Source organism: Carlito syrichta, unplaced genomic scaffold (genome assembly GCF_000164805.1).
Source record: "Carlito syrichta isolate Samal-C Ts95f unplaced genomic scaffold, Tarsius_syrichta-2.0.1 Scaffold80798, whole genome shotgun sequence".
Classification (NCBI taxonomy): domain Eukaryota; kingdom Metazoa; phylum Chordata; class Mammalia; order Primates; family Tarsiidae; genus Carlito; species Carlito syrichta.
Window position 1 is genome coordinate 54,717 of NW_007024894.1, and position 19,950 is coordinate 74,666.

The following is a 19,950-nucleotide window of genomic DNA, read 5'->3' on the forward strand; positions in this document are numbered from 1 at the left end:
GGGGGGGGGGGGGGGGGGGGGGGGATTCGATCTTCCAGTAAATTGAGCACTATCTATGGGGAAGCCAAGGATCCCCCGCGAAGCTACCCACTGGGAATGCCTAGGAGGTAAAGGGAGGTGCATCCTCCACTCCTCCACTAGCTGTAAGGAATGTCGTTTGGGAAGGTGCAGGAGCATTAGAATCCTTGTCACTTCCTTCTCTAGGGGCTGTGATGATGCTGGTGGACATCAATGGGTCTCTGTGTCACAGGTTCTCCAAGACATCCACAGGTGGTCAACAAGGAAGTCACAGCAGTCATGGCAGTCACGTGCAACATCTCCAAGAGAAGAATTTAAGCCAGGACTCTGGGGGGCTACAAGGCCACACTCACCTAGAGTACAGGCCCACTCCCTGTCTCTGGGGGCCGAACTTTTCTTAAATAAATCTTTTCTTCCCTCACCTCTGTGTGTTGCAATTCTTTGCAATTTACTCGGACCTCTGGGTTCCGGGCGCACATCTCCGGCTTGCCAGCCCCGGCAGTGCTGCACACCTCGCTACACCTCTCCAACCTCACCCGGTCCATCCGTACCCTAACACATATGATCCAGCAAATCCCCTACTGGGAATATACCTGGAGGAACTCAAATCATTCTACAAAAAAGATACCTGCACATGCATGTTTGTTGCAGCTCTATTCACAATAGTAAAAACATGGAACCATCCATGTTGCCCAAAGAAGCTGGACTGGATTTTAAAAATGTGGTACATATACACAGTCGAATATTATGCAGCCAAAAAGAAGGACAAACATAGGGGCTTTGCAGCAACTTGGACAGATTTAGAGTCGATCATACTTAGTGATCTATCACAAAGAACAGAGTACCTTATGTTCTCACTCATAAGCGGAACTTTAACAATTATAATACCATAAGAGAGCGACCGGCAGTAGTGGAAAACTGTCAGGGGAGGCAGGGTGGGACTGGCAGTTGAGGGAAACTGCTAGGGGAGGGAGGGGCATACCTCATCAACAAGGGTACCTGCATAATCAATGTTTGTATGCCTAACCCTGAATTGTACCACACAACTTTATAATTTAAAAAATTTCATATTCCTAATGAAAACGTAATCTGAATGGTAATCATCATTGTGTGCCTACTCTTTGCAAGGCACTATGGTACATGCTGTAGAAGTAGAGATTAATAAAACATTGTCTTTGTCCCTTAAGGAAATCATCGGGATCATTCTAGTGGGCAATAGATTTGTTTAGTAACTGATGCAAGGGAAAACAAAAGGTACTAAAAAGAGTTGTAAACAAATCACAGTGGGATTAAAAGGGGCAGCCCAGTTACCAAATCCCCAGCCCTCAGTGCTTGGCACCTCTGAATCCAGAGCCTCTCCTGTTGGTTTCTCCAGAATGGTTAAGAAGGAAGACAGACTGACTGTGGGGCAGAAGTACATACCAAAGGTCTAAAAGTTCCTTATAAAAATGTCCAAATACACCTGTCTTAGCCCTATATCTGCCCTCCTCCACCATTCTCCACATTTCCTTGTGCAGTAAATTCCTAAGCCTTTCTGGGGTTCTTTAGTTTTTAGGTCATTTCTACATGGCACACTTCTTCAGATACGTGAGTCTGTCTTTTCTGTTCTGCTAAATCACTTACCCTCTCTCTATATCCTAAGTCTTGACAGTTTGGGGACTGAGGTTCAGATGTCGTCTAGCTTCACTGAACATGGAGCAAGTATCTGGTTGTTCTTGCTTGAATGATATTCAAATGGACAGTAGAGTGGAAATGACTCATTGTTTCATCTTAAAACTTGTCTTTTTTTTTTTTTTAGAAAGCGGTATTTATTGAGAAGACAGAAAAGCTCCCACAGTGGGAAGGGACCCGAGGGGTTGCCCAAAACGTGTCTTGATTACCCAACTACTAAAATTTCATAACTAAATCGGCATCAAGAAAGAAATACTAACAAGAGAGTAAGACATTTTGAATTTAGACTATAAAAGTACATCTTTTATAGGGAAATTTTGCACAATGTGACAGATAGGGTAGAAGAAGATGCTTTGTGTGCCAGGAAAGTAGAAAAAAATTTAAAATATTCCCAAAATCATCTGAAGTAGGCCACTGCCTACTCAGCTTGAAGTAAAGCACAAGTTAGTAAACCACAAATAATTCGAACCTTCACAAAGATGGTGAACTCTTCCACTTTCTCATTGGCTAGCAGCAGTTTCCTCTGTGCACCTTCTAGGACCTGCTCACTTTGCAATGCTAATCCTTGAAGCTGTTTAGATGCTGCTGTTTCAATTTCTGCCATTGCAGATTCAGTCTCGCTTATTTTTGCTACCAACAGAGCAAGCTTGAGATCCTGCAAAAGATCAGGAATCATAAAATTAAACATATTTACTATCAAATTTGGAAGAGTTATCATACATGTCATATAAGAAAAGGGCTTCATTGTTCTCTATGTATGTATTAATTACTTTGGCAAAATTAATTATATGACCATTTATTTTCAATAAACTATCCTAAACATATTCCTATATGTCTACCATGACAATTAGTTTATGCTTTTTAAATATTATAAATCATTAAAGACATTGCAACTATTTTAGGCCAAAAGGTTCCATATATCAAAGGAAAACATTTTATCAGTTTATAAGTTTAGGAAGACCTACCAAATTTATATCCACTTGCATAAATGCTATAATAGCTTTCATTTATTAAAAATTATCAAGACAGACAATATCTGTTTTCTCTAATACAGTATTATCTCTAATGTTAAAAAAATTATTAGTGTTTCATATGGAGACACAAATCCTCTTAGCAGTTATCTGAAATATTCAAGTGGTTGATGGAAGTTTTGGGGATTAAAAACAAATGTTAAAAATTTAAAAAACTTACCATACTCCATCTCTAGGCTGAAATGTCTTTTTAAAAAGCTTACCTTTTTTTCTAACTCTGCTTTAGTTTTCTGATACATCTGTTCATACTGCGCCTTCTCTTTTACAGCAACATTAAGTCTTTGCTTTAGTGAATCAATTGACACCTTCTTATTGGAACATTCTTCGGTTAATGTCTTTACCTACAGTAAAAGTTCAAAGGTAATTATTATTGGTAAAGGTACTCTAGTAAAATGCTATTATTTGTTTCAATAGAAACTAAATAAATGAGTGAATGAGCCCAATTCCACTTATTTTCTCATAAATGCTATCAAATTCAAGTATATATTTGCAGAACGTGTATTATGAATGAAACAATCTTTGAATCAATAAGAAAAACCAAAATTGCACACAAAGTGTAGAATACTGGTGTGGGTCGTCTTCCACCTAATAGCACAATATTAATGTTAACTACATAGCCTTTGATTACGAACCTAAACTTCCTAAGACCAAAGATGATTGCTTTTGATCCTGAAACAAACAGAAAGATAACTTTCTGTTATATTCTCCAAAATAAGTATAACATCTTTTTTAGGATAAAATTAAATAAATAATAGAATACATATATTATACATTTTTGAAAAATAACAGAAAAAATAGCTTTTCAACTTAATGCCAATAAAGATATATGATTAATTATACAAAGATTCTAAGGCTATACCTGAAATGATAAGTGAAGTTTTAAAATTTTTCAAAATTGAAAGGATAATATTGAAAAAGTCTATAGAAAGTAATTTTTATGTGGATGTATGGAGGAGAAAGAGAAAGAAAATCCATATGGATTTGTCATGCTCATGTAAAATTTTCTTTCTTAAATCCATTTGAGCTAATAGATACTTACATTTTCATCTTTAACAAGGAAAGTGAAGGAGATGTTCTCTCAGGAGTGGATAACATTTAGTGAATGCCAAAGCACAAGCTGCTCTATAAGTTGTGCAAATAGCACCTTTTTTTTAAACAAAAACTTTCTGGTTTGGCGTTATATATTACATAACTATTTAAATACAACTCCTTTTCCATGTACACTGAACTAAGTAGATATAAGAAGAAAGCATACTTTTTAAAGAACTTCTGATAATTACTGGTTGTCATTTTTCATTTAGAAATAGCTTGATTCTATCACAAATTATAGTTTTTAATAAAACAAAATGCTGAATAAAATGCAATTATGTATCCCAGAAACTAAGAATTTTAAAAATTAAACTTGGTTATTTTCTCATGGGATATTTACAAATAAAAGCAGAATGTGTGGTTATATTATGTAAGAGATCTTGGAGTCTTGAACTTTAATACAAATAATGGACTTTCAGAGCAAAAAATGTAATTTGGTAATAGTACATATATATCCTTTGAATATCTTCTATACATTTATTAGCACTGAATATTTGAGTTATGAAAGTAAATACAATGGGAAGTAGTATTTTTAGTGTCAGTGAACATAATAATTGATACCTTTTTTTCAAGATTTTCTAACATTTCACCAAAATTCTCATTACTTTCCAAATGTACTTTCTGTCGAAACTTTAAGTCCTCTATCAAATGTCTTTTCATAGTTATATCCCTCTCCATTCGACACATCCTTGAGGAAAAAAAAAGGTGATATCAGGAGTGACAGAAAATACTTTAACAGTGGTGATATCCTACATTTTGTCCAATATTATATCTACTGTTAATATTTAAATGCCATTTGATATTAATGACATTGTAAATTAGTAAAATAAATTACACTAGATATCATTCTTTTAATATTTTGAGTACTTGTAAAATCTTTAGTTGTGGCTAATAATCTTACATACATGCATTAAATCAAAAAAGAACTTAGAAAAAATAAGAAAACCTATGAAAACTTAGAATTATTGTTTTTAAATTACATTTTTACATTGCTAAGAAAAATCAGTGATATTTAGAGAAAAATACAAGTGTAACAATGATAAAAAAAGCAATCTTACACTTGAGTAAAAATACACACTCAATATCATGTAAAGAAACTAAAGTTAGGCATGAAGTCTTCTAATTCAATATCCTTTAAGATTAAACTCACACACCAATTTAGCACAAGTTGATGAAACATGAAGTATAACATGGTAGATACCGTGACAATTATGACTGCTGCAGCTGCTGTTACTGCTACTATAACAAGAATGACAGTAGCTAATGTGTACTGGCTGCTTATTATGAGTCCGTCACTGCTATAGGTACGTCACTTGTGTTAAATCATTTATTCCTCACAACAACTTTATGAATTAATATTGAGGCACACAGCTAGAAGGTAAGAAAGCCAGGATTCAGTGTTTCTTTAGAGCCCTCATTGTTAAACAATAAGCAAGACTTCCTCTTAATCTAGAAATATACTTCAGGATATTATTAATTTTTTAAAATTAACCTTTTTCCTAATAGTTTTATCTATTCACATTCATTGTTAATGACATTGGTCGTTGTTTCTGGGAGCGCGACGTTTAACAGAGTTGACTGTCACTAGGTGGCACCAAATACAATGGATAGAAACAGAAAGCCCATACTTTTCATGCATCTCCTTGATATGTTCTTCTTTTGCTAGGAGTTCAAATTTCAGAGACTTCACATGCGATGACTGTTTGGTGAGTTCATTAGTTGCATTCTAGATTAAAAATAGACGTGCATTTAAATATACCTTTTAATCTTTGTCTAAAGAAGCATAAAAATAAATGCCATTCTCAAGAAGAGAAATAAATTTACAATAATTACAGAGAACGCTAATTAAAATGAACATTTTTATTTTAAATACTTTATTTTATATGCTCCAATAGAAATAATATAGTAATACTAAAATTCTTATATAACATGTCAAACTATGGAGGAACACAATCATTTAACAATTTCAAAGAGTACATGTCCAAAATATATTTACAGGAAATATGAATTGTCCTAGTAGAATGAAACTGTGTGAATAATTAAGAATTGTAGTGATTTAAGAAGATCATTAAAAACCAGTTCTGGATTTATTGACAACTAAATGCTATGCTACTCATCAAGCATTGGAATCTATTTCCCAGCTCTAGATTCCCAGGAATCTAGTCTGACCTGTGGTTTGCTTTGACCAAAAGAGTGTGGAGGATATGACATTGTGTACGTTACAGATCCTGGGGCTTCAAGTCTATGGCTTCTGCCTGTACCCTCTTAGAATGCTGCCCTGGGATCACCTTGCAAGAAAGACAGTTGAAAGACCATGTAGAAAAGTACCAAGGTACCCCAGGGGACAACTAGTAGACCAATTGTCAGATCTGTGAATGGGCTAATCTTGTACCTTCCAGCCAGGTAAATCTTTGGTTTAGAAGAATGCAGGCATATGAGGTAGTCCAGAAAAGACAGCAAAATAACTTCCCAGTCTAGGCACCAAACCATAAAAAATAATAATCAGTTGTTTTAAGCCACAACATTTTGGGATAGTTTGTTAGAGAATGATGATAAGCGATAGAGAACCTTATGAATATTAAATACTTCTTTGCTCGAACTTATTAACAATGCGACTTATTATTAAAGTATTTACACAATTATTCGTTTTTCAAAGTAGAACAGTTTTGTGGTATTTGTCGTCTACACAGTCGAGGAGCTAGAGGGGGTGACTAGCGTGTTAGGACAACTAATTTTCTTTTTTTTAATACATATTTTTTAATTTTAAAATTGTGGGGTACAGTTAAGGGTTAGGTATACAAATATGCACTGTGCAGGCACCCTTGTTGATGAGGTGTGTACCCTGTCCCCAGACAGATATTGACTACCGTTAATCCCACCTCTCCTCCCCTCCCTGGCCCCCCATAGTTTCCCGCCACTGTCAATCCTTTTCTTATAGTATTACAATAATTGTTCAAGGTCCACTTATGAGTGAGAACATGTGATACTCAGATCTTTGTTTCTGTGAGAGATCACTCAGTATTATAAACTCTAATTCCATCCAGGTTGCTACGAAATTCATGATTTTGTTCTTTTTTACGGCTGCGTAATATTCCATTGTGTATATATACACATTTTTTTAATCCAGTCCTCTTTTGATGGATAGCATGGTTGGTTCCATGATCTTGTATTGTGAACGATGCTGCAATAAACATATGTGTGCAGGTATCTTTTTTATAGAGTGATTTGAGTTCTTCAGGGTATATTCCCAGTAGGGATTGCGGGGTCATATAGAAGGTCAATTTTTAGAGTTTTTAGGAATTGCCACACTGATTTCCACAGAGGCTGCACTAGTTTGCACTCTCACCAACAGTATAGAAGTGTTTGACTTAATTTTAAGTTCCAATTAAACATGTAATCTGAGACATTACTTAGCCTTTTTGGTATTTTAGTTATTCCATCTACAAGTTAGAGAACATACATTAATACATTTAAGTTTAAAAACTATTAAACTGACAAAAAATAGAATAAAATATAGCATTTAAAATATGTGGAATAGTCATTGAGCTAATCCTTCTAGACTATAATAAATTGTTTCTATTAGAAAAATTCCTAGGTTTGGATGTTTGACTTATGCTACACAGATTTGAATTTGAGAAGATGAAACTATTAATCACACAAGGTAAATGTGAGTCAAATTCGCCAGACCAACTTTAAAGATTTCACTGGTATAACATATATAAATACAAAATTTGAAATAATTTTAACATGAAATGTGGTATTAATTTTTCTTAAAAACCCAAAGCTACCTCAGCTTGACAATTGTTTTTAATGTTGTAAGTTTTGATCAAATGTTTGTGCAATGCAATCTAAATTTTCACATTTTGCATGTTTACAGTGATAATATGACTTCTTACTTCCAGCATTACCAGAATAATATGTTCCACGCTAGTGAATTTGTCAAATAATTAAACTTTTTGCTTCAATCATTACTCTTAAATTATTTCTGGAATGATTAATCATTCAGTCAGAAATATGAACATTCACAATTATGCTAAGCTAATAGCGATATGTTAATATAGTGGTAATATATTGTAAATAGTATGCTATATTAATTATATATGATATATTCATATATCTATTATCACTATGCTAAAATATAGTGATGCTTTTAGGGACTACTGTGATATAAATGTCTAATTATTGCTACTGTACACAGTCCCAGATAGCATTTATTTAATTTTGTATTTACCTTAACTTTTTCATATTTCCTTTTTCTATCTGTTGGTTGGAATTTTTTGCTTCTGTCAATATCCCTGTCTAAAAACAATCATCCCGCCCTTTAATATGCATACCTCTAATGTGCTGCTTTTAAGGTATTTTCTGCTGAGAAGTAAAATAAACAAACTAGGACTGTATTTAAAGTAAAAGACAACAGGCAGTAAATAAAGCCTGGGAGTATCTTCAATGGAATAAATTAAGTGGATTTTAAGATAGCTGTTGACTCTTTTCTGTTTTTAGCTTAATTAAAGCTGTATTTTATGTAGCTAAAAATGCTACAACACTGGCTTGGATAATTAAGGGATAACTGAATTACAATAAGTAAAACAATTCCAGGTTGAGATATATATTTGCCAAAATCTCTAAATCTGACAGCAATTTCATTGGTCTTCAAAAAAAAGATGGGTAGAAAGCTATCCCTGCTTTAGACCCCTAGAAATTTCTTAATCAGATCCCATAAGAAATTAGCAGTCAAAAAGTAATAAAAACCCAGGTCCTTTGTCCCTTTTCCATTTCCTACTACACAATATTTATCTGTAGCATGACTTAAAATCTGGTGTAAAACACATATTTCAAAGATATGACAACGGTAAGAATCCATCCCAGTTAGCTTGCTTATACTAAGCTTATCAAATATATTTTTTAAATTTGCATCTAGATGTGGAAACATCTAGAATCTACAAGGAAATCAAATGAACTGAAAGGAAACAAAACAACAAAACAAAACAAAACCAAAAATATTAAAAGTGGGCAAAGGACATAAACAGACACTGCTCAAAGGACGACATACAAGCAGCCAAAAGACACATGAAAAAAGGGCTCAGCTTCAATAATCAACAGATAAATGCAAATTAAAACTACAAGGAGACACTGCCTAACTCCAGAAAGGATGGCTACCATTAACAAACCAAAAAACAACAGGTGCTGGCACTGTTGTGGAGAAAAGGGGACACTGCTACCCTGTTGGTGGGAATGTAAACTAGTCTAATCTCTATGGACAGTGTGGCGATATCTCAAAGAACTGAAAACTGAGCTTCCATACAACCCAGCAACCCTCCTCCTGGGAATATATCCAGAGGAACATAAATTGCTCTTCAAGAAAAAAAACTGCACATGCAGGTTTATTGCTGTACTATTTACAACAGCAAAAACATGAAACCAACCCAGATGTCCATCAAAAGTGGACTGCATAAAGAAAATGTGGTACATATACACAATGAAATATTATGCAGCCATAAAGAAAAACAAAATCGTAGCCCTTGGATACAGTTGGCGACCATCGTATTAAATAAACTACCACAGAAACGAAGAACTGAATACTGCATGTTCTCACTCATAAGCAGGCCCTGAACACTAGCCACATCAGCACAAGGGCGGGATCAGCAGTTTTGTGGCACAGCAGGCAGGGGTGGGGGTGGGGGGGACATGTAGCAACATGGTGGGTGCCTGGTCTACTACTAGGGAGTGAGTGAGGGCCAGCTAGAAGCCCAAATTCCACCTGAATGCAGCCTACTTATGTTGCAAACCCTCACTTGTACCCCATAACTCTAACTTATTTTTTTTTAACTGCAGTGTATTGATCAGGAGCATGAACTCTGAAGCCAGATGGCTTGAATTCCAATCTCAGCCCTATCCCTTAGTAGCTGTGTGACACTGGACAAGAAACTCGCTACCTTCTGTGTCTCAGTTTTCTCAACAGTAAAAAAGGGGTAATAACAGAACCTATCTTACAGGGTTGAAATGAGAATTAAATGAGTTCATATTTATAAAATATTTAGAGGCAGTCTAGAAATAGATTACATACAAAGGAAAAGAAGGGCAAAAACTACTATCCTTCATTAGTAACTTAGGAAACCTGGAAGAGAACATGGTATATACCAAAATGCATGCTCTTCAGTAATTAGAAGTCAAAAAATGACAAATATAAATTGGAGTACTATTTGACCCAAATTATGTAAAGAACTAAAATAAAGTAAATATAAACAACATATACATATCATTCACTGGAAGGAACTTATACATATCTGAATACTTTAGTATTTGTGTACATAAAGTTGGGTACCTTGAGGAAACATATCTAATAAGAGTAAAAATAAAGATACGGAAAATGCACATCAACACCCTAATGGTACTGAAGGACCCAGGGATACTAGAAAGTACTCATAAAAAATTACACTAAAAGGTTTAATAGTAATTGGAGAGTATAAAAGATTTATGTGACTTTTAATATACCAAATCTAACCAATATTCTCATTTAAGCATAAAAACATCAAGTAGAAAATAAGTTACTTCTTAGAAAATCTCTGTTAGGAGTTTGATATCTATAATGGGCTACATCAGACCCCACCCCATTCCAGTCAAATTTATATGTCGAAGTTCTCTCCCAATCCCCAATACCTCCGGGTGTGACTGTATTTTGAGATAGGGTCTTTAAAGAGGTAATTAAGTAAAATGAGGTTATTAGAGTGGGTCTTAATTCATTATGACTGGTGTTTTTATAAGAAAAATAAACTAGGGCTGGGCATGGTGGCTCGTGCCTGTAATCCCAGCACTTTGGGAGGCCAGGGTAGGCAGATTGCTTGAGCTCAGAAGTTCAAGACTAGCCTGGGCAACATAGTGAAACCTCGTTTCTACAGAAAATTAAAAAAAAAAAAAAAAGCCATGTGTTGGGGGTGCATGCCTGTAGTTCCAACTACTCAGGATGCTGAGGTGGAAGAATTGCCGGAACTCAAAAATTCCAGCCTGGCAAATAGAATAAGAACCCAACACAAAAAAGAAAAAAGAAAGAAAGAAAAGGAAATGAGGACACAGAGACAGTGTTGCATAAAGGAAAGATCATGTGAAGACATGGTAAAGACAGCCATCCACAAGCCAAGAAGACAGGCCATAGCAGAAAGAAAACCTGTTGACACTTTGATCTTGTACTTCCAGTCTCCTGAAGTGGAATAATTACATATATGTTTGTTGTTTGTTGATGAAGCCAACCAGTGTGTGGCATCTTGTTATGGCAGCCCTACAAAATTATATTGCAACAGAAATTTTTAGCAGCAAAGAGTATTATGTACTTAAAGATACCTTGTCAGCAGGGCTCAGTGGCTCAGCTGTAATCCTGTGCTTTGGGAGGCTGAGGTGAATGGATTGTCTTAGCCCGCAGGTTCGAGACCCGCCTGGACAACTTGGCAAGACCTCATCTCTATAATAAATCAAAAAAATTAGCCAGGCGTGGTAGCGCGCGCCTGTAGTTCCAGCTACTTGGAAGGCTAAGGCGGAAGGATCGCCGGAGCCCAGCAGGTCAAGGCTGCAGTGGCTGGGAGCAGTCACTGTACTCCAGTCTGGGTGACAGAGTGAGACTCCAACTCAAAACAAAAAAAAAAGATACCTTGTCTTCTAGAGAATTTCTGTATTAAAGCATGAAGCAGCTGGGAGCGGTGTCTCATGCCTATAATCCCAACACCTTGGGAGGATCGCCTGAGCCCATGGTTTCGAGACCAGCCTGGGCAATGCGGCAAGACTTTACCTCCACAATAAAAATAAAAAATAAAAAAATTAGCTGGGTCTGGTGGCACATGTCTGTAGTTCCAGCTACTTGGAAGGCTAAGGCGGAAGGATTGTCTGAGCCCAGCAGGTTGGGGCTGCAGTGGCCAGGAGCATGCCACTGCCCTCCAGCCTGGGTGACAGAGTAAGAATCCAACTCAAAAAAAAAAAAAAAAAAACAAAAGAAGAAGAAAAAGAAAAGATTTATCCTTTTGTTCCTACGCACTTGGTAAGTGTTTCAAGACTCTATGTTACAAATGGACAATATCACTTCCAACTAAATGACTTTAGGCATTCTTATTAGTCTCTCCTTTATGACTTGCACATTCCTCCAAAGCAAGAGAGATATTTGTATGGGGTGAAAATTCATACTATGGAGTATCATAATGCAAATAATTTACAGATACTCACATGGACCTATTATTACCAAAAATTATGTTCGACCATTCATAAAAGTAAAACATAAAACTATTGATTTTAAAAAACGTTAGAAGTCAGGTTAGGCAACACTGGATCTAGCATTCCATCTTATATTAGTGAAAAAATAAAATTATGCTAGAATCATAAAGACTTTAATGTATGAAGAATCACAGAAATATGAATTAAAGTCTATGCAATAGATAAGATTAAAGAATATCAGAGTGATTTTTGTCTTCTGTATGTCAAACCTAGACACTGAAATATTCAACTTCTACATTTTATCCCACTTTTTCAGAGACAGAAATACATTTTAAGAGAGAATACGTGCTCCCAAATTATATAGCTTTCCCCCTCACATTTCTTGTATTATATAAGTTATTTAAACATAAAATAATGTGGTTTGAGGCAAGATCTATGCATAAAAATTGTCTGAAAAAGATGTTACATGAGTAACATCTGTGTTGATTGAGAAGGGTCTCAGTCAATGCCAGTTTGCATATCTGATTATTACTAATAAAGCAAAATGTTTTCAAGCAATAATACATTTATTTTAAATTTTATATTTTTTACCCTATTAGTAATCCTGCATAATAATAATCATACATTATTATTATGAGACATAAGATCCTATCTTGGATTGAAAGTAACAACTTGACAATTCAATGCAGTATCCTAATGCCCTTCTGAGAGTCATGGCCATTCCATTTCTGATGCATTCTGCATTTACACTCAGGATTTCCTTTCTAGTGACTCTCCATATAGCTACAGTCCCATGTACACTTCCCTTTTAGCTTCCAGCTTGCAATCCCCACTCAAGAAAATAAATATATGAGGAATAAACGCTCTTGTTTTTAAAAGCATGAAAATAAACTTGCTAATTAAAACTCATAAATTTTATTTCTTACAAGGTAACTTTGATTAAACTAAGGTCTGCCTCACTTTTAAGTTGTGGACGCTTTCACCTGGACTTAGAGACATTTTTTCATAAACAAAAGGAACACTGTCTTTTCTCACTCCTGGGTTTACCTTGCTGAAATCTATGAAACCAACCCATCTTTGCTCTCTGCTTCTTCTCCCTCCCCTCACATCCCTCCTCCTGCTCCATCCCCAACTAACAACAACCAAATTAAAACAGTAGCAAGTGTGTAAAGGAATGCCAACACATTACATATCTGAAAGGATTTTGTTCCGATGAAGGGAGGCATGGGGAGCAGAAAGGAGTGGAGTATTAGAGCAGAAAACTACCAAATTCCATTCGCTCCTAAGAGAGGATTCCATGGTGTCTTGTCATTTTTTTTTCAAAGAATAATATTATGAGTTCCCAGATAAGCATCTATCTGGCTAAAAATTAATGGTGAAGTCTAACATAGTATTAATATTTTTTTGATTATTTATATCATACTTCCCCATTACTAGAAAAAATTAGTGTTGATATAAACATGTGTTTGAGAATTCGGTAATTTAATATATGTTTTCAAGCTTAATACACTTTGTTATCACCTTTAGTTTACACTGCAATTGCTTCATTTCCAAATCCATGTTCCTCGAAGAATCAATTGATGTAACTTGTATCCGTGGAGTTGTTACCCGGGAAACTTCTTCTGCCAAACTTGTGATTTCAGATGAGGACTCCAATTTCTTTAACAAATCTTCTTTTTCTTTCCTAAGCCCAGCCAAATCCATGTTAAGCTTCTTTAACCAAAAAAAAAAAAAGAAAAAGAAAAATAATAATTATAAAATTGCTGTCAAAGTGAGTTTATTAAATCTAACAATTACCAAAGGAAAATTTTACAGGTAGGAAAAAGCTAAAGAAAAAATTGAAATTAAATGTAGCTATTATAAAAGCTTTACATAAATTCTAACCTCTATTAGATTTTGCTTGAAGTTGTAAGGCTTGTAAAGTTAAAATAAAATGAACCAGTTGTATTCGATAGCTTTTGGTTGGCTGGTCTTTACTTCTGATGCACTATTTCTTTACCTTCACATATGCATGGGTGAGCCAGATATTCACAAATTTGATAACCTTGACTTCAGAGTTGAGTAGTACTTAACTAGTAAAAGCCAAGCTGGGCAGGACAGGATAACAGATGTTAGTTGTTTATTCCACTGGGTAGGTCTTACCACTCTATATAGCAGCCAAAATGCTTCTCATTTAGCAACATAAATGTTAAGTCCAATTAGCAGATGAGGCTTGTTAGAGATTTAGTTCAGATAAATAGTGTACAAACAAACTCGCTCAGTTTTATGCACTTGATTAATTTTTGACAAGTTCTGCTTGTAATGTTGAGGTAGAATTGCACTAAACTCCTTACATTTGAATTTTTAACAACATAAACATGTCTCTAAATAACATGCTAGTAATGTTTTCATGGCGAAATGCAAAAGAAACCATCCTAATGTTAGCCCTTCTCGTTCACCAGTCTATAGTCAGCAGAATGTCACCAAACTGTAATGGTATAACAGCTCAGAGTTTCTTAAGAGGGTAACTGCACTACTATTTTATTATTCCAAAGAAGCATATAATACAGTACTTTAACATAAGGTACAATTAGACAAAATGATACTGAAATCTCTCAGAGGGGAAAAAATCTTTCTTTGTTAAGAATTCCAATTAGAAACAGCAAAAGAGGTAGTTAGAGTGTACAGTAATATAAACATGAGACATGTTAAGTATTGACACTACACTTAAAACACAACTTGCATAAAATATACCAGTAAATCCACAATTATATGTATTTATATATGCATGTGTATATTGTTAAATGAGTATTTCAGATCATGGATTCAAAACTTGATATATTTGAGATGAAATTATGTTTTAGTAAAATAAAATGTATGTTTTGGTTAAAAAACTATTTCTTTGGCTATAATTTAGCTTATGATCTAAAAGCTTGGTTCTATAGATTTTCAGTAAATTCATTCCATGAAATTTGCTCATGAATTATCCTAAAGATATCAAAGAATTGATATCTAAAAGCAAACTCATAATTTCCTTAAACCTGGACTCCTTCCTGGTTATCATCCAAGCTTGAATCTCTCTCTCTCTTTTAACTACTTTTCTATGTCCAATCAATTGTGGTTCAATAACTTATGCAATGTTTCTCATATTCATTTCCTTTCGCCACTCTCTTAATTCAGACATTATCCCACTAAGACTACTGCAATAGGCCTGGAGCAGTGGTTCAAGTCTGTAATCCCAGCACTTTGGGAGGCCAAGGTGAGGGGATCGCCTGAGCCTATGAGTTCGAGAACAGCCTGGGCAACTTGGCGAGACCTCATTTCTACAATAAAATCAAAAAATCAGCCGGGCATGGTAGCGTGCGCCTATAGTTCTGGCTGCTTGGAAGGCAGAGGAGGAAGGATTGCCTGAGCCCAGCAGGTTGATGCTGGGGTGGTTGTGAGTGTGGCACTGCACTCGAGCCTGGGCAACAGACTCTGACTCCAAAAAAAAAAGAAAAGAAAAGAAAGACTTTACAATAGCCCTCCCTCTCCTCTCAACCTTTCTCTACCTTCATATCACCTTTTATACAACTTCCTAAAACAACATTGACCTGTTATTCCCTTATTCAAAGCCCTCAGAAGTTCTTCACCTCAAAAAAAAAAAAAACAAGTTCAGATGTTTGTGGATAGTAAGGCTAAGATACAGCTTCAATTTGTGTTTCAGTCAGGCATCACATGACATCAAACTTGCCTGCTGTTCTACATTGATGACTCTACACATGGTGTTTCCTTTTGTTGAAATAGCTCTCATCCTTAAAGGGCAGCTTAGTATGTCCTTCATGAAGCCTCTGTGCTCTTTCCTTCTCATTTGAACAGCCCTAAGTGGCTCCTCTCACCTGTTCTATTTGTATGCCACTATTCTTTCCACCTGGCAGATCCTGACATTGTAACTGTGTCTCCACTGAGTAAAGACCAAACCGATATTTTCTTCTAAAAGACATGGATATGTAAATTTTAACTTCAATTTAACAATATAAAATTTATTAAATGAAGAAACATTAAAAGTATGGAGGCAGTAAACAAAATGACTCGTACTTTATTAAAATGTTTTAATTAAGCATATTTAAAATCTATAGTCTTCAAGATATATTTCTAATGTTAGTTTTACATGTGCAAAAATGCTACAGAGCATGTGTTAAAATAGAGGAAATATGCAAATGGTATATTCCATCAGTTTAGACTCCTTTAGTTATCCTTGGACAAATAACTGGGGCTCTGTTACTAACTTCTCTAAGTTTAATAATTTTATTTCTTATCTGAGAAAGCTATAGAAGAGACAATAAGTATAAGTAAACATTTTTTTACTTACACTTGATTTGGGGTATGAGACTACTTTTGTGGGTGGCTTTGTTGGAAAAATAATTTGCCATAAAACCCTACCAATAAATTAAGATCACTCTTAAAATTATGATTCTTTAAATTAGTAATATGATTCCAATATCCATACAATTACCTTTCCAATTTTAAAATATTTAAGTCATAATGTTAAAAACAAGCAATAACAAAACACCCATGGAGGAGTCATAATTTCTGGATTCCAATTCTCCAGGTCTATTGCCTACCAACCGAATGACCTTGAACAAGCACATAAATTTGTCTCCTCATTTAAAAACAGAAGTGATACTTGGCTACCAAACAAAGGTGATCTTGACGACAGAATTTTTAAAAACATTTGTGATCATACTTGGTAGATGTCAAATGTGCAGCAGTATTGCTAGCATTATTACATTGTGGCAAAAACTACCATACAGAGTCTGAGAAGCGTGTGGAAGGCTGAGGACCTGGATTAATTTTTAAAAACTTTGTTTAACATATATTTGTAATAACCCTATAATTTCTCTCATGGCAGAAACTTCAGTCTTAAATCGTGGTTACTTGTTTGATTAGGATTAACTTAGGACCCCTCCTAGGCTTCACACTTATTGCAGGCAGTCATGTTCCTCTGACTCAGTGCAATCCCTTCACAGTCTTCCAAAAGTCTGTTTCAATTTAAAAGTTGACTTCAACAAGAATAAGTACTGAGATTTGTATTGATTTATGTGTAGTCAATTATTTCTAACCAAAGGTTATAAAATAGAACTTAACATTATATAATTTTTAAAGTAGACACTAGCTATTAATAATTTATTTAAATTTAACATCGAGGAAGCATAAGTTTCCGAAAAGGAAAGAACCCTCTGAGCAACAAGGATAAACTGAAAAATGTATTCAGTAATGGATCCTGTGGTCGGTAGACACAACTCTCAGATGACTCATGCTCTCCTCTCGCATGTGGGTGGCACCTGGGAATATGATATCGCTCTCATGATTATGTTATATGCAAAGAGAATTCTGTAGGTGTAATTAGGACCCCTAATCAAGTGACTCTGAGCTCATCAAAAGCAAGACTCATCAGCTGGTCCTGACCTAATCAGGTGAGCCTTTTCAAAGCCCAGGCCTCCCCCCCACCCCCCCAGCGCCTGGGGTCTGAGAGATCCTCCTGCGGGCCATGAAGACATAAGCTGCCATGTTATGAGAGGACTATGGAAGGATCCATGAGGAAAGGAGCTGAGGGAGGCCGCGGGAACTTGAGAATGGTCCTCAGCTGGCTACCAGCAAGCAGGTAAGACCTCAGACTTACACTCATAAGGAACACGGGAGTCTGAAGAGAAGCCTGGGCTCCAGAATGAAGGCAGCCGGGCAGACACACCAATGGCAGCCTCGCGGTACTCTGGGCAGAGGACCCCTCTAGGCTGTGCCGGACTCTTGACCCAAGGATACTGTGAGGTAATGAATGTGTATGTGGATTCTAAACTGCTAAACTTGTGGCCATTTGCTATACTGCATTGAAAAATAATACAGGTTCTAATTAAAAAAAAAATCAACTCCCTTTTTGAACTTATTCCTGTCCCCTTACTGCCACTCCACCCCATCTCAAGCAAGTATCCAAACCCCATCATGTAGTTTCCATAATATTCTCACCCTGGTTTAATTTTGATTTCTTTATCCATATTTTTGTATTCACTTTATTTCTTCAGTTGCTTTAAAAATGGTTCCATTTTCTTTAAAAATTTTTTGTTATGTTTTTCTTTTCCATTTTATTTGTATGTTCCATTTTCTATGCAATATATAATATATATATTTACTTTATTTTATTATAGAGATGTGGGGTACAAGTCAGGATTAGGTGCATAAGTCATCTACATGCCGGTGAAGTTATCTACTGGAAATATAAGTCACCTCGATCACATCTGCATTTTGTAGTTTAATTGCCAAGCAAAAAAGCCTCTGGCCAGAAGTTTCTTTTTGCTGCTCTCCACAGTAATTGTGGAATCCCATGAGCAAGGTAAATAAGTGTCTCTTGGCCTATTTTCCCTTGTTCTTTTTTATGGGACTTCATTCACAAACTGCTTTTATTCTTGGCTCCAACTTGACATTTTCTGGAGGATTTGGATAGGGAACATCTAGATTCAGAACCTAATTCAACAGCAATCATTCATTCTTTTTACACATACTATGTGGTAAGCACTATACCAGCTCTGTGCTTTCAATGATATACAAAAAAGTTATAATCTTCAGCTTTGGAAGTTACCAGTCTATAACCCAGAAATATATAATAATACACTGGCTGGGCTCGGTGGCTCAGCCTGTAATCCCAGCACTTTGAGAGGCCAAGGCAAGTGGATTGTCTGAGCCCCCAGGTTCGCGACCAGTTTGGGCAACTTGGCGAGACCTCACTCTATAATTAAAAAAAAAAAAATTAACCAGGCTTGGTAGCACACGCCTGTAGTTCTAGCTGCTTGGAAGGCTGAGGTGGAAGGATCACCTGAACTCAGCAGGTCGAGTAAGTGTGCCATGGCACTCCAGCCTCGATGGAGTGAGACTCCAACTCAAATAATAATGGTAATAATAATAAAAATATTAATAATAAACTAAAGTACTATGAAGAAACAAACATGGGAAGACAAGAGAACTGCTGTTGCCTCAATTCCTGCCTGGTAAATGCTGGCTAGAGCCAATTTCACGCCAAGTATTTCCTGGAATTGTTCTACTGAATGTGTCCTGGAAGTTAGCAACAGTGTTAAGTGCCTAGCCCAGATCTATGACTACCTTGCATTCCAGCTTTTTCTGCATATGGATAAGGTATTTGCCAAATGACTGGCCAGCAAACTGAGGGCAGTCCTGAGGAGATCAGGCATCTCTTCTCTATCAGGGAGACCCAGGAAACATTTTAATGTTCAAGAGTGAATTATCAGAAAAAATAAAGCAAGGCCCATGGAAAATATTCTTCAGGCCTAATAATGAGAAATAAAAGGTTTAGAAAAAAAGTTGAAAGAACCATTTCCCTAATTACTCCCAAAACAATATATTTTTAGATACTCTCTGATCTTGATGTCTCCAAAGAATAAAATATTCAATATCTGCCTATTCAACGAACATGTTGCTAGTTGTAGCACATGTAAAGAAAATGCTTTGGGGTATTCAACTAGTTTAGGAACAGAGCTCCAAGGGAAAGGAACAGATTGGGGTATAGCTCTTCACTTCTAATACGAGACTGATTCTGACCCTCTTTTTCTTTTTTTGGACAACAGCCAACTTACAGCATTTAAAAACACTGTTCAGTTTTTCCCATATGCTTCTCACCACTGCACTAAAATCTTAAAGTACCACTCATCTTAAAAATTTGAAAAATATTTTTAGTTGGGATGGTGGAATCTGAAAAATAAAGACAAAAAGTTTTTAAAAGTCCAACCAAACATGAGACTGCCAAGGGTACCAAAATCTCTGATCTTAACTTCTGCTTAGGATTGACACTGGTCATTATTTAATGTTAAATATAGAAATAAGTTCATTTATGTTCTTATAGTATGATTATTCTGGTTTATACTTAACTAGAGGCAGCAATTTTAAAATTCTATTGTGTTTTTTAAAAATAATTATAACATGA

At 35.7% G+C, this 19,950-nt stretch overlaps 1 protein-coding gene across 1 annotated transcript in view; it reads right to left on the bottom strand.

The window, feature by feature from the left end:
- CNTLN (centlein) overlaps window positions 1-19,950 on the bottom strand; it is a gene marked incomplete at its 5' end in the record, with an annotated part of 142,116 nt that overhangs the window by 48,054 nt on the left and 74,112 nt on the right. Inside the window, 5 exons of the mRNA XM_021710978.1 lie at window positions 2,159-2,344; window positions 2,924-3,061; window positions 4,371-4,497; window positions 5,438-5,535; window positions 13,524-13,715. Of these exons, the coding sequence (XP_021566653.1) occupies window positions 2,159-2,344; window positions 2,924-3,061; window positions 4,371-4,497; window positions 5,438-5,535; window positions 13,524-13,715 (741 nt within the window). The remainder of the gene's footprint in view (window positions 1-2,158; window positions 2,345-2,923; window positions 3,062-4,370; window positions 4,498-5,437; window positions 5,536-13,523; window positions 13,716-19,950) is intronic.